This window comes from Engystomops pustulosus, chromosome 6 (genome assembly GCF_040894005.1).
Source record: "Engystomops pustulosus chromosome 6, aEngPut4.maternal, whole genome shotgun sequence".
Taxonomy (NCBI): domain Eukaryota; kingdom Metazoa; phylum Chordata; class Amphibia; order Anura; family Leptodactylidae; genus Engystomops; species Engystomops pustulosus.
The window spans coordinates 24,053,647-24,067,339 of record NC_092416.1 but is presented as its reverse complement, the minus strand read 5'-3'; the positions used below and the strand labels follow the sequence as shown (position 1 = coordinate 24,067,339).

Below are 13,693 nucleotides of genomic sequence, written 5' to 3'. Positions count from 1 at the left end.
TAACCCGAGGGCTAGGGGTAGAGGACGAGGGCGGGGACGTGGGCGTCCAACTACTGCAGGGGTCAGAGGCCGTGGTCCTGGGCGGGGTGAGACACCACCTGCTGATGAGGGAGCAGGGGAACGCCGCAGAGCTACACTCCCTAGGTTCATGTCTGAAGTTACTGGGACTCGTGGTAGAGCACTGTTGAGGCCAGAACAGTGCGAACAGGTGATGTCGTGGATTGCTGACAATGCTTCGAGCAATTTGTCCACCACCAGTCAGTCTTCCACGCAGTCCACCCATGTCACCGAAATCCCCACTCCTCCAGCTCCTGCACCTCAGCCTCCTCCCCCCCAGTCTGCCCCCTCCCAGGAAAATTTGGCATTTGAACCGGCATACTCTGAGGAACTGTTTTCTGGACCCTTCCCACAGTCACAAACCACTTGTCCGGTTGCTGCTGAGCAATTTTCCGATGCCCAGGTTTTCCACCAGTCACAGTCTGTGGGTGATGATGACCTTCTTGACGTAGTGGAAGTGTGTAAAGAGGTGTCCGACGATGAGGAGACACGGTTGTCAGACAGTGGGGAAGTTGTTGTCAGGGCAGGAAGTCCGAGGGGGGAGCAGACTGAGGGATCGGAGGATGATGAGGTGACAGACCCAAGCTGGGTTGAGAGGCCGGGTGAACACAGTGCTTCTGAGACGGAGGAGAGTCCTCGACCTGAACAGGTTGGAAGAGGCAGTGGTGGGGCCAGACGGAGAGGCAGGGCCAGAGCTGGTGCATCAGCGCCACTGTCAACTAGTGAAGCTCCCGTGGTGAGGGCTCTTGCGGCGAGGGCTAGATCTTCAGAAGTGTGGAGGTTCTTTAAGGAAACACCGGATGACCGACGGACTGTGGTGTGCAACATTTGCCAAACCAGGCTCAGCAGGGGTTCCACCACTACTAGCTTAACTACCACCAGTATGCGCAGGCATATGAATGCTAAGCACCCCACTCAGTGGCAACAAGCCCGTTCACCTCCGGCCGTGCACACCACTGCTCCTTCCCCTGTGTCAGCTGCTAGTCAGCCCCCTGCCCAGGACCCTGGCACAAAAACCCCATCGTCGCCTCCACGATCCTCCACAGCATCCACCAGCGTTCAGCTCTCCATACCCCAGACGCTGGAGCGGAAACGCAAATATAGTGCAACCCACCCGCACGCCCAAGCCCTTAATGTGCACATCTCCAGATTGCTTAGCCTGGAGATGCTGCCCTATAGGCTAGTAGAGACCGAGGCCTTTCGCAACCTCATGGCGGCGGCCGCCCCTCGGTATTCGGTCCCCAGCCGCCACTACTTTTCCCGATGTGCCGTCCCAGCCCTGCACCAGCACGTGTCAGACAACATCATCCGTGCCCTGACCAACGCCGTTTCTGACAAGGTCCACCTGACCACGGACACGTGGACGAGTGCTGCCGGGCAGGGCCACTATATATCGCTGACGGCACATTGGGTTAACTTGGTGGAGGCTGGGACCGAGTCTGACCCTGGGGCTGCTCATATACTGCCGACGCCGAGGATTGCGGGGCCTACCTCGGTCCAGGTGTTTCAGGCCTACTATGCCTCCTCCTCCTCCCACCCCTCCTCCACCTCCTCCTCCGAACTACCATCCGTGGGCACGGCGCCATCAGTCGGTAGCTCTAGGCACAGCAGCAGTGCCGTCGCTAAGCGACAGCAGGCGGTGCTCAAACTGCTGAGCCTAGGCGACAAAAGGCACACCGCCCAAGAGCTATTACAGGGCATCACGGCGCAGACTGATCTGTGGCTGGCACCGCTGAACCTCAAGCCGGGAATGGTTGTGTGTGACAACGGCCGTAACCTGGTGGCGGCTCTGCAACTCGGCAGACTGACACATGTGCCATGCCTGGCCCATGTGTTAAATCTGATAGTGCAGCGTTTCCTCAAGACATACCCCAATCTGTCTGATTTGCTCACGAAGGTGCGCCGCATCTGTGCGCATTTCAGGAAGTCCAGCCCAGATGCTGCCACTCTCAGGGCAGCGCAGCGCCGCCTCCAACTGCCCGCTCACCGACTGTTGTGCGACGTGCCCACGAGGTGGAATTCAACACTGACCATGTTATCCAGAGTTTACCAGCAGCGCAGAGCGATTGTAGACTGCCAGATGTCAACTTCCACCAGAACTGGTAGTCAGGTCAGTCAGCTTCCTCAAGTCTACAATGAGGAGTGGACGTGGATGTCTGATATCTGTCAGGTGCTGAGTAACTTTGAGGAGTCAACACAGATGGTCAGTGGCGATGCCGCCATCATCAGCCTCACCATCCCGCTGCTTGGCCTGTTGAAAAACTCTCTGGTCAGCATGAAGTCGGAAGCTTTGCGCTCGTCACAAGAGACGGGGGAAGAATATTCCCTTGTTGATAGCCAAAGCACCCTGAGGTCTGTTTCTCAGCGCATATCGGAGGAGGTGGAGGTGGAGGAGGATGAGGAGGAAGAGGAGGAGAATGTTGGCGAGACACAAGAGGGGACCATTGTTGAGTCCTTCACTGTTCAGCGTGTATGGGCAGAAGAAGAGGAGTTGGAGGAGTTGGAGGAGGAGGAAATGGACAGTCAGGCCAGTGAGGGGAGTGAATTCTTACGCGTTGGTACTCTGGCGCATATGGCAGATTTCATGCTAGGCTGCCTATCCCGTGACCCTCGCGTTCAAAGAATTTATTCCAGCACCGATTACTGGGTGTTCACTCTCCTGGACCCACGGTACAAGCAAAATCTTCCCACTCTCATCCCTGGAGAGGAAAGGAGTGTGAGAATGCATGAATACCAGCAGGCCCTGGTGCACAAGCTGAAACAGTATTTCCCTTCTGACAGCGCTAGCGGCAGAGTGCGTAGTTCTGCGGGACAAGTAGCGAGGGAGAGTAGGCGAGCAGGCAGCTTGTCCAGCACTGGCAAGGGTACGCTTTACAAGGCTTTTGCCAGCTTTATGTCACCCCAGCAAGACACTGTCACCTGTCCCCAGTCTCGGCAGAGTAGGGCTGATCTTTACAGAAAGATGGTGAGGGAGTACGTAGCTGACCATACCATCGTCCTAAATGATCACACAGCTCCCTACAACTACTGGGTTTCAAAGCTGGACATGTGGCACGAACTGGCGCTGTACGCCTTGGAGGTTCTTGCCTGCCCTGCCGCTAGCGTCTTGTCCGAGCGGGTTTTCAGTGCAGCTGGTGGCATCATCACCGATAAGCGTACACGCCTGTCGACTGACAGCGCTGACAGGCTGACGCTTATTAAAATGAATAAAGGCTGGATTTCTCAGAATTTCCAATCTCCACCAGGTGAAGGAAGCTCAACCTGAATAATTGATCCACTCCTCCTCCTCCTCCTCATTTTCCTCCTTCTCCTCCTCTTTGTACAGTAAAGCAGAGGAAAATGGCTATTTTTTGACAGGGCCCACTGGCTCTTGCTATAGTACTTCATGCATTTAATTTTTCTGGAGGGCCACCTACCCGGTCCTCTGTTTGAAACAATTTTTGTGAGTGCCACATACAGGCACTCAATCTATTCCATTTTTCTGGAGGGCCACCTACCCGGTCCTCTGTTTTAAAAAATTTTTGGGACTGCCACATACAGGCACTCAATCTATTCCATTTTACTGGAGGGCCACCTACCTGCTCCTCTGGTTTGAAACATTTTTGGGACTGCCACATACAGGCACTCAATCTATTCCATTTTACTGCAGGGCCACCTACCTGCTCCTCTGGTTTGAACAATTTTTGGGACTGCCACATACAGGCACTCAATCTATTCCATTTTACTGGAGGGCCACCTACCTGCTCCTCTGGTTTGAAACATTTTTGGGACTGCCACATACAGGCACTCAATCTATTCCATTTTACTGCAGGGCCACCTACCTGCTCCTCTGGTTTGAACAATTTTTGGGACTGCCACATACAGGCACTCAATCTATTCCATTTTACTGGAGGGCCACCTACCTGCTCCTCTGGTTTGAAACATTTTTGGGACTGCCACATACAGGCACTCAATCTATTCCATTTTACTGCAGGGCCACCTACCTGCTCCTCTGGTTTGAACAATTTTTGGGACTGCCACATACAGGCACTCAATCTATTCCATTTTACTGGAGGGCCACCTACCTGCTCCTCTGGTTTGAAACATTTTTGGGACTGCCACATACAGGCACTCAATCTATTCCATTTTACTGCAGGGCCACCTACCTGCTCCTCTGGTTTGAACAATTTTTGGGACTGCCACATACAGGCACTCAATCTATTCCATTTTACTGGAGGGCCACCTACCCGGTCCTCTGTTTTAAAAAATTTTTGGGACTGCCACATACAGGCACTCAATCTATTCCATTTTACTGGAGGGCCACCTACCTGCTCCTCTGGTTTGAAACATTTTTGGGACTGCCACATACAGGCACTCAATCTATTCCATTTTACTGCAGGGCCACCTACCTGCTCCTCTGGTTTGAACAATTTTTGGGACTGCCACATACAGGCACTCAATCTATTCCATTTTACTGGAGGGCCACCTACCTGCTCCTCTGGTTTGAAACATTTTTGGGACTGCCACATACAGGCACTCAATCTATTCCATTTTACTGCAGGGCCACCTACCTGCTCCTCTGGTTTGAACAATTTTTGGGACTGCCACATACAGGCACTCAATCTATTCCATTTTACTGGAGGGCCACCTACCTGCTCCTCTGGTTTGAAACATTTTTGGGACTGCCACATACAGGCACTCAATCTATTCCATTTTACTGCAGGGCCACCTACCTGCTCCTCTGGTTTGAACAATTTTTGGGACTGCCACATACAGGCACTCAATCTATTCCATTTTACTGGAGGGCCACCTACCTGCTCCTCTGGTTTGAAACATTTTTGGGACTGCCACATACAGGCACTCAATCTATTCCATTTTACTGCAGGGCCACCTACCTGCTCCTCTGGTTTGAACAATTTTTGGGACTGCCACATACAGGCACTCAATCTATCCCATTTTACTGGAGGGCCACCTACCTGCTCCTCTGGTTTGAAAAATGTTTGGGACTGCCACATACAGGCACTATCCAAATTAAATTGTCTCCATAGCAGCCTCCACACGTTGTCTCCATTGCTACCTCCAAAAGTCGTCCATATAGCTGCCTCCATACATCGTCCCTTTATCAAACGAGGTGTGTCAGGCAGAAATTTGGGTTGTTTTCATGGATTCCACATCAAAGTTGTTAACTTTGTCGCCACCCTGCTGTGTTATCCACAAAATATACTGGCAAACTTTTACCATTTAGGGATATTATTTCAGCGCTTCTTGCGCATCTGTTTACATTCCCCTCACCCGGCATATCCTAAACTTATAAGAACGCTACTACACTTGATCTTATACAAAAGGTTCTTAGAAGTGCTGTTTGGGGAGTAGCCTAGAGACAGGGGCTTGGATTGGCGAAAGCTCGCCTGGCAGCGGAACGCCAGCTCCATGCGCATCATGCGCTTCTTGCGCATCTGTTTACATTCCCCTCACCCGCCATATCCCAAACTTATAAGAACGCTACTACACTTAACTTGGTGCAGGCTGGGACCGAGTCTGACCCTGGGGCTGGTCATATACTGCCGACGCAGAGAATTGCGGGGCCTACCTCGGTCCAGGTCTCAAAGGCCTACTATACCTCCTCCCACCCCTCCTCCACCTCCTCCTCCTCCGAATTACCATCCGTGGGCATGGCGCCATCAGTCGGTAGCTCTAGGCACAGCAGCAGTGCCGTCGCTAAGCGACAGCAGGCGGTGCTGAAACTGCTGAGCCTAGGTGATAAAAGGCACACCGCCCAAGAGCTATTACAGGGCATTCCACATCAAAGTTGTTAACTTTGTCGCCACCCTGCTGTGTAATCCACAAAATATACTTGCAAACTTTTACCATTTAGGGATATTATTTCAGCGCTTCTTGCGCATCTGTTTACATTCCCCTCACCCGCCATATCCTAAACTTATAAGAACGCTACTACACTTGATCTTATACAAAAGGTTCTTAGAAGTGCTGTTTGGGGAGTAGCCTATAGACAGGGGCTTGGATTGGCGAAAGCTCGCCTGGCAGCGGAGCGCCAGCTCCATGCCAAGATCCAACTAACATAGTTTTAACTGCAGCACCTTTAATCTACTACTAGTTCACTGCCTCCATACATGGTCCCCTTATCAAACGAGCTGTGTCAGGCAGAATTTTGGGTTGTTTTCATGGCTTCCATGTTAACTTTGTCGCCACCCTGCTGTGTAATCCACAAAATATACTGGCAAACTTTTATCATGTACCGATATTATTTGAGCGCTTCTTGCTCACCTCCTTTGGTTCCTCTCTGCCACCCATTGGTTTGAAGCCTGAGTCCATTTAGGGTATGTCGCCATGACACTCTCTAGCCTGCTGCCGCTGCCTCTGCATGCCGTCCCCTATAGTGTCAGGGTCAATTATTGGATGTTTTAGATGCTATCTAGCTTCATTCTGTCACTCTGTCATGGCCATGCTGTTGCCCATAATTTTGGCATAATGGTGCGATTAGGCAGCCTCAGAGGCATCCATGCATGCTGCCCCTGCTGTTTCCTGTCCATTTCCGTGGTGTTTCCATCCTTTTCTGAGGTTCCCAGGTGTTTGGCCAAGCTTCCCTGTGCAGAGCCTTGGTCCCCTTGAAAAATGCTCGAGTCTCCCATTGACTTCAATGGGGTTCGTTATTCGAGACGAGCACTCGAGCATCGGGAAAAGTTCGTCTCGAATAACGAGTACCCGAGCATTTTAGTGTTCGCTCATCTCTAATGTTTATGTTTGTGTCCCCCTTTAAATAATTAATAAAATCTCAGGAATAAGCTATAGACCCCCAAAATAAATTATTTTGTGTTTCTCACCCTACAAATAATAAGCCTCATATGTTCACATTACCAAAAAAAATTAAAAATTTATAGCCTGTACATTGTGACAATACAAATCTGCTGTGAATAGCGCTGTTTCCATCCTATGCCCGGCCGTGCGCCCATACAGCAGTTACCACCTTATATGGGGTATCGGTACTATCTGGAGAAATTGGGCATCAAACTTTGTTGAGCATTTCATCATTTTATTCATTATGAAACTGTCAGTTTTGGCCTAAATGAATGTATTTTCCCCAAAAAATCTAAAGTTTCTAAATTGCAGGTTAATATTGTTTAAACCCATGTGAAACACTTAAAGGGTTAATAGACTTAATAGAAGTTGTTTTACATATATTGAGGGGTGAAGTTTCTATAGTGGGGTCATTTATGGGGTTTTACTATTATTTAGGGCTTTCAAAGTCACTTGGACGCTGAGTTGTCCCTCAAAATGTGAGTTTTGGCGATTTTCATGAAAATGAGAAAAATTGCACCTAAAGTTCTAACATCCATAACATCCTAAAAAAAGGAGAGGATGGACAAAATATCATCCCAACGTAAAACAGACATTCAGTATATTATTTCCTGCCAGGAAAGCCGAACATGTTAAACTTTGAAAATTAAGAAATTTTACACACTTTTGCCAATTTTTTATTTTTTTGCAGAACGAAAGGCAAAACTTATCAATTAAATTTTACAACTATCGTGAAGTACAATGTGTCCAGGGGAAAACAATCTCAAAATTACCTGGATATGTTAAAGCGTTCCAAAGTTCTAACCAATAATCGTGATACATGTCAGATTTGAAAAATTGGGGGTCATTTACTGAGGGCCCGGATCGCGTTTTTACGGTGGGTTACCCGAATTTTTCCGTTTTGCGCTGATTTTCCCTGAATTGCCCAGGGGGTTTTGGAGCACGTGATCGGATTGTGGCGCATCGGCGCTGGCATGCACGCGACGGAAATCGGGGGGCGTGGCTGAACGAAAACCCGACGGATTCGGAGAAGCCGCCGCATTTTTTGTAAAAAAAGTGTAGCAGGACAAATGCTTACCTTCACTCGGCCCGGCTTGGTGAAGTTCTGTGAACTCAGATGAACTTCAGGGCAGCAGCGACACCTGGTGGACGACGGAGGAACTACCTTAGTGAATCGCCGGAAGACCCGAATCCTCCACACAGAACGCGCCGCTGGATCGCGACAGGACCGGGTAAGTAAATCTGCCCCATTGAGTCTGGTCATTGAGCTGAAAACTGGTGTCGGTGATAAGGGGTTAAAGAATAAAGGACAGATTCTAATACAAAACCTTTGTGCTGGACTTTTGAAGATTAATGTGATATTGTTTTGTAACTTTGGTCTTTTCCTTGTGCACCGGGTGTAGTGTATTGTATCATCTGGGAGCTGGATCAACTGCATCGATATAATATATATTGTATATAAAGTATAATACTATTTATGTTTATATTGTTGATAGGAGGAACAACCGATGGAAAAAATTTTGTTGTAGCATTTAGGCTTTCTCGTTCCAGCGCTGATAAGATCCCAAATAAATGCGTGTTCATTAATTCTGAAGCCCCAGCTTCGGTTACTCTGAACAATCCTTACTTTAAGAAGGAGATAATGATGGATGAAGGACAAACTGCAGTGGTTCCAATAACCACTAACACAGAGCCAACTGGCAGCACAAAGACCACAGATACAGTAATGATTGAGGCTGATACAAACATATCAATCATGTCTCAAACTGACGGAAATGGTTGTGGTGATTTTACCTTCATCTCCCCATTGGATAATCTGGGTATGGAATATTATATCATGGCTCCTCCAAATGGACCCATGGGTCAAAGCACACAGATCATATTAATCTCCTTAAAAAGCAAAGCAGACATTAATCTTTACGTAACCGGATCAGTCACCTCAAATGGGAGAAAATATTCAAAAGGGGAGACAATAACCTTGAACCTGATGCCAAATGAGTCTTTTGAAATCCGGAGTCAGGAGAACCTCTCAGGGACCAAAGTGGTTGCCAATCAAGACATTGCTGTTATAGCTGGATTCACATTTTCTCAGAACAACGCTGAAAGTTGTAGCCATTTCTATGGACTCTGGCCCATTACAAGTTGGAGAACCTACTTCCTTATCCCAGGTGACTCAATCCAATCTGAAAATGACATTGTGTATGTCATGGCATCTCAAAACACCACCATCACATATAAGTCTGGAACAGGCCAAGTGACCATGGAAGTGGGTGCTGGAAAACTTGGTCAAATAAAGCCAACTCAATTCACACCACTATCCATCCAGAGTAACCATGGCATCCAAGTCTTGCGTTACGGCTTAAAGCCAACATATGGTAAGAAACTATGTAGATTACTTATAAATGTCAACACTCACATTACATAGACTGATCCTAAGTGAGAAGTTTTACACTAATCCGGGTTTATTGTAGCCAAGACCTTATATTCTCTGTGAATCAATATGTGTTGCTTGTGTGGGGACTTGGGGGGAGGAGTATGATTTAGAGATAGCAACATTAACCTAGGGCACAGTAGGCCCGGACATGAGTGGTTCTGAGGGGAGAACACTTGGTAAGAATTTCTCTTCATTGTGAGGTCAATCAGGGCCCTATAAAGTGCGGAGGTTAATGGGATCACGTATAATGCATCATTCGTCTTGGTTTACCTCGGCTGCTTCTCTCCTTGGGTTGAGTTGGGCAGTCTGAATGTAATATTTTCTACCATGTGATGGTGAACAGTAAACAATTATTCTAATTTGTTCAAATTTTCATTTTTATCCCAGAAAATGTTGCAGGAGAAGCTTCAGCAAGTAAGTCTATATATCTGTCTATATGATGAGGACAATCTTGCTATTCGTTATGCAACTTGTTTAGGTTCCCTACAAAATTGAATCTTCATAATGAGAAAAAAGTTGCTTTTCCTCTGGATATGGCAGAGCACAGACTGGTTCCGGTGCAGTGTAGCCGAGCAGAGATTGTCAGATTCTTTCCATATTTCCATAACAATATCAGCAAAAATAAAGAGAAGGATCATCTCCGTTACCCTAAGCCAGTGATGGTGAACCTTTTAGATACAGAGTGCCCAAACTAAAACCAAAACCTACTTTTATGTCGCAAAGTGCCAACATGATAATTTGAGCAGTAACCTATTGGTCTCTGCTGTATCACATATTTCAATTATATTTGTGCCCTGAGGACACCAATACAATAGAATGCAGGAGACATATGGATTGTAGCTTCCCTCCAGGGTCCCCTGAAGAGGAAGAATCAGGGGACCCAAAGCAGGAGCTCCAACGATAATCCATCTCTGTCCACAACTTCTCGCTCCTCCTGTAGTCCTGGCAGCCAAGTAGGTGTCACTTTAAAATAGCACCGAGCGAGGAGGAAGGTTTGAGTCCAATCTGGTAAATTCTGTGCTGGGTGCCCACAGAAAAGGCTCAGAGTGCCACCTCTGGCACCCGTGCCATAGGTTCGCCACCACTGCCCTAAGCCCTTTCCTGATTGGAAGCCGGCACGTGAAAATGTATGTAATCCAACATTACCACATCCCTGACCTCACAATGGTGTATATACCGGCCTTGATCCATTGCTTTAATCTGGTACTAAAAACCTGCATCCTGCTTATCACCAATGCACTTGGCCAAATATATATGGTATTATCGACTTGGCCAAACATGACTAAGACAGGTACATTCGATTCCTTCTATTTCTTTTTGGTAAAAGCCCTGGGAGGTACTGTAGGCCAAGGGTAGGTGGAAGCATTCATCATACTCACCTTCACCTGGCTCTCTATTACTATGATGTGTTCTTCACACCCTCTGTTTATGGACAGTACAGAAGTGCTGAGTCTCCTGTGACCACCATGACCAATCACTAGTATCATAGTATCATAGTTTATACGGTTGAAAAAAGACACTTGTCCATCAAGTTTCAACCAAGGAAGGGAAGGGATTGGATGAGGAAGGGATTTAGGGGAAACAATTCTATATAACATAACTATCAATGTTATTTAGGTGTAAAAAGGCATCTAGACCCTTCCTGAAGCTCTCTGCTGTCCCTGCTGTGACCAGCGCCTGAGCTCGGCTATTCCACAGATTGACTGTTCTCATAGTAAAAAAGCCCTGTCGCCTCCGGTGATTAAACCTTGTTTTCTCCAGACAGAGACAGTGCCCCCTCGTCTTTTGATTTGATTTAATCTGAAACAACTTACCACCATATATTTTGGATGGACCCTTTATATATTTATATAAATTAATCATGTTCCCTCGTAGTCGTCTCTTTTCCAGACTAAATAAATCTAGTAATTTTAATCTTTCCTCATAACTGAGACCCTCCATACCTCTTATCATTTTGTGGCTCTACGTTGAACCCTCTCCTAGGCTTAGTGCCAGGTTAGAGAGAGCATAGCCATTCATTCGTTGCAGGGAAACCTCCTCAATATGTAAGGCTGAGGAAGTATAAGTAAGACTCATCCCACGGGGTAACTCTCTGCTGTGTTTTGGTTTTGTTAAGGTGGCTGAATGAAGGATTGGGCAGCGCTGGACATGTTACATAATGTGAGTATATTGACTGATCCTTACTTAATTGGGTTTTGCCCATGAAAGAAAGGCTTGAAATCTCAATCCCCTAGTGATCCTAACATGACAATGATAGCTTTTTACCGCTTACTTACCGCACTTTTACTCAGTCACATGGTGCAGAGCAGACACTTCCTGGCTTCTCTCTCCAGTGCTGGTGCACATCAGCCTCCTGCTGCCTGGGCTGAAATTTCCTAAAAGGGAAGCGGAGGCAGCGCAAAAACCTCACAACATCCTCCATACTGTTTCCTAATACACCTTCAAGTCTTTCTGCCGGACACCACATGGCTATTTTGTTAGAATACACACATCACCACTCCAACATACTCTCTGCAGAGTGTCTCACCCACACTTCACCGCCACCATTTTAACGTACTCTCTCCAGTACGTCTCACCTACACATCACCACAAGTTCCAGCATACACACCGCAGAGCACCTCACTTACACATCACCACCACTCTCAACATACACACTGCAGAGCATCTCACCCACACATCACCAGAGCTGGATACGTACTGAGGTACTGAGGAGGCAGAGCTGGGGCACAGCAGGCAGAGTAGTGATGCGTCGTTTACGAACGAGCCGGCACAAAGAGCCTGCTCATTCGTGTGAATGACCTGAGCCGATGGCTTTCTAAACCCCGCCCCTAAACGGCTCACCACGCCCCCTTTAACTCTATAAAATTGGGTTAAAAGTGTAGTGGTGTGGGGTGACTGACTGGCCTGCGACTCCCTATTATATATTTAATAGGGAGCCGTTCAGGAGCCAGAAGAGCCAGCTCTTCTTAGTGAGCAGAGCCTAATGAGCCAGATCACTAAGAAGAGCCAGAATTCCCATCAATTGCGCAGAGTGAACACAGTGCCAGTGGATTGGCACTGGGCACAGTGAGAAGGGGCACTGAGGTGACCAGTGCTCAACCATTGGTACATCAGTTGTATCTGCCGGAATAGTGAGGCTTATGCTCTATTACAGGAGATTCGTGTTCACATAAGAATGCGACAGCAGAGGAAATTACATCATATTATGAAATATGCTATTAAGTCATTCTGAGTTTTTTAAAGGAATTTGCCCATGAAAGAGAATTCTCAAATTTCAATCCCCTAGTGATGTTTACACAATAAAGATCATTTTTAACCCATTAATTTACAATTTTACTCAGTTTTATTGCTGTTTTAGCTCCTACCACTCAGTGATGGTCAGTGTAAGATTCCAGTGTGTGGGCGGAGACTCTCTGAGCAGACACTTTATGATCCATCTACTCCTGGGAGGTAAAAATGTGGTGAAATTATCAGCTTACAAGGTTTATATACACTTTTATTTAGTACATTGTACTATTGTACACATAGAAAGAGAGATGAGGCAGATCAGAGATGAGATGATGAGATCCATGAGATGCATATAACACACAATGACATTGTTAGCACTGCTACATCTCAACTCTTACACTAGCAGATCTGATGTGCCTCCTTCCCCTTTCCCCCGGATAAAGAACTTATCTGCCTATAGCTCTCCTCTGGCTGCTATTCAAATCTATCTTCAGGTTAATGTGACCTTCCTGATGACAAGTTCCCTTTAACATAGAGCCTTTGCCTGGATCTATTGTCTGGCACCCAAATATATTTTGATTAGCTGTAGCAGTCTCCGTTTTTTTGCTGATATTGTTGTACAATTACACATGTTAAAAACAACTATTGATCTTTCTCTTTTTCTCAGGTTCCACATGTATGACAGTACCACTGCTTTAACTTCTGCTACTACTACATTTACTGCTTTGAGCAACAGACCAGAATACTGCAATCATAACCTCGAATCAAAAGCACAGAAAGGAATATGGGAGGGGGGGGGCACATATTTTGATTAATTAAAATTTGATTTCACAAAAATATTGTAATAAATAATCTTTACGTCTCTTATAAATCTGCAATAAAAACTGATTGAATAAAAATGATTCGTGGTTTTGCGGTGGCCACTAGTGTCACGTGTCACAGCAGAGGCAGGGAGCTGGACAATTACGTCTATGTCAAGGTGGTGGAAGACCATGCCTCAGCCCCGGCAGTCACAGTAATAAGTCGTATCCCCACTACTTATGGCATCTCTCCCTCGGGCTTACTTCATTGGCGGTCCCTGGCTGGTGTTGTCCATGACCATGGTGGTGCAGATCAAGCACAGGGGCACAGAGGTGGAGTCGTATTTTGGTGAAGTTGATACTTGAAGAATCTTGACAT

General features: G+C 47.0%; 1 protein-coding gene across 1 annotated transcript in view; it reads left to right on the top strand.

Annotated features, from left to right (window-relative positions):
• The window catches only part of LOC140065595 (IgGFc-binding protein-like), a 43,753-nt gene extending 30,346 nt beyond the window's left edge, over nucleotides 1-13,407 (top strand). Inside the window, exons 7-10 of the mRNA XM_072113184.1 lie at nucleotides 8,349-9,227; nucleotides 9,674-9,700; nucleotides 11,403-11,446; nucleotides 13,182-13,407. Coding sequence (XP_071969285.1) covers nucleotides 8,349-9,227; nucleotides 9,674-9,700; nucleotides 11,403-11,410 — 914 coding nt within the window. The 3' untranslated portion in view covers nucleotides 11,411-11,446; nucleotides 13,182-13,407. The remainder of the gene's footprint in view (nucleotides 1-8,348; nucleotides 9,228-9,673; nucleotides 9,701-11,402; nucleotides 11,447-13,181) is intronic.
• Nucleotides 13,408-13,693: the final 286 nt, after the last annotated feature.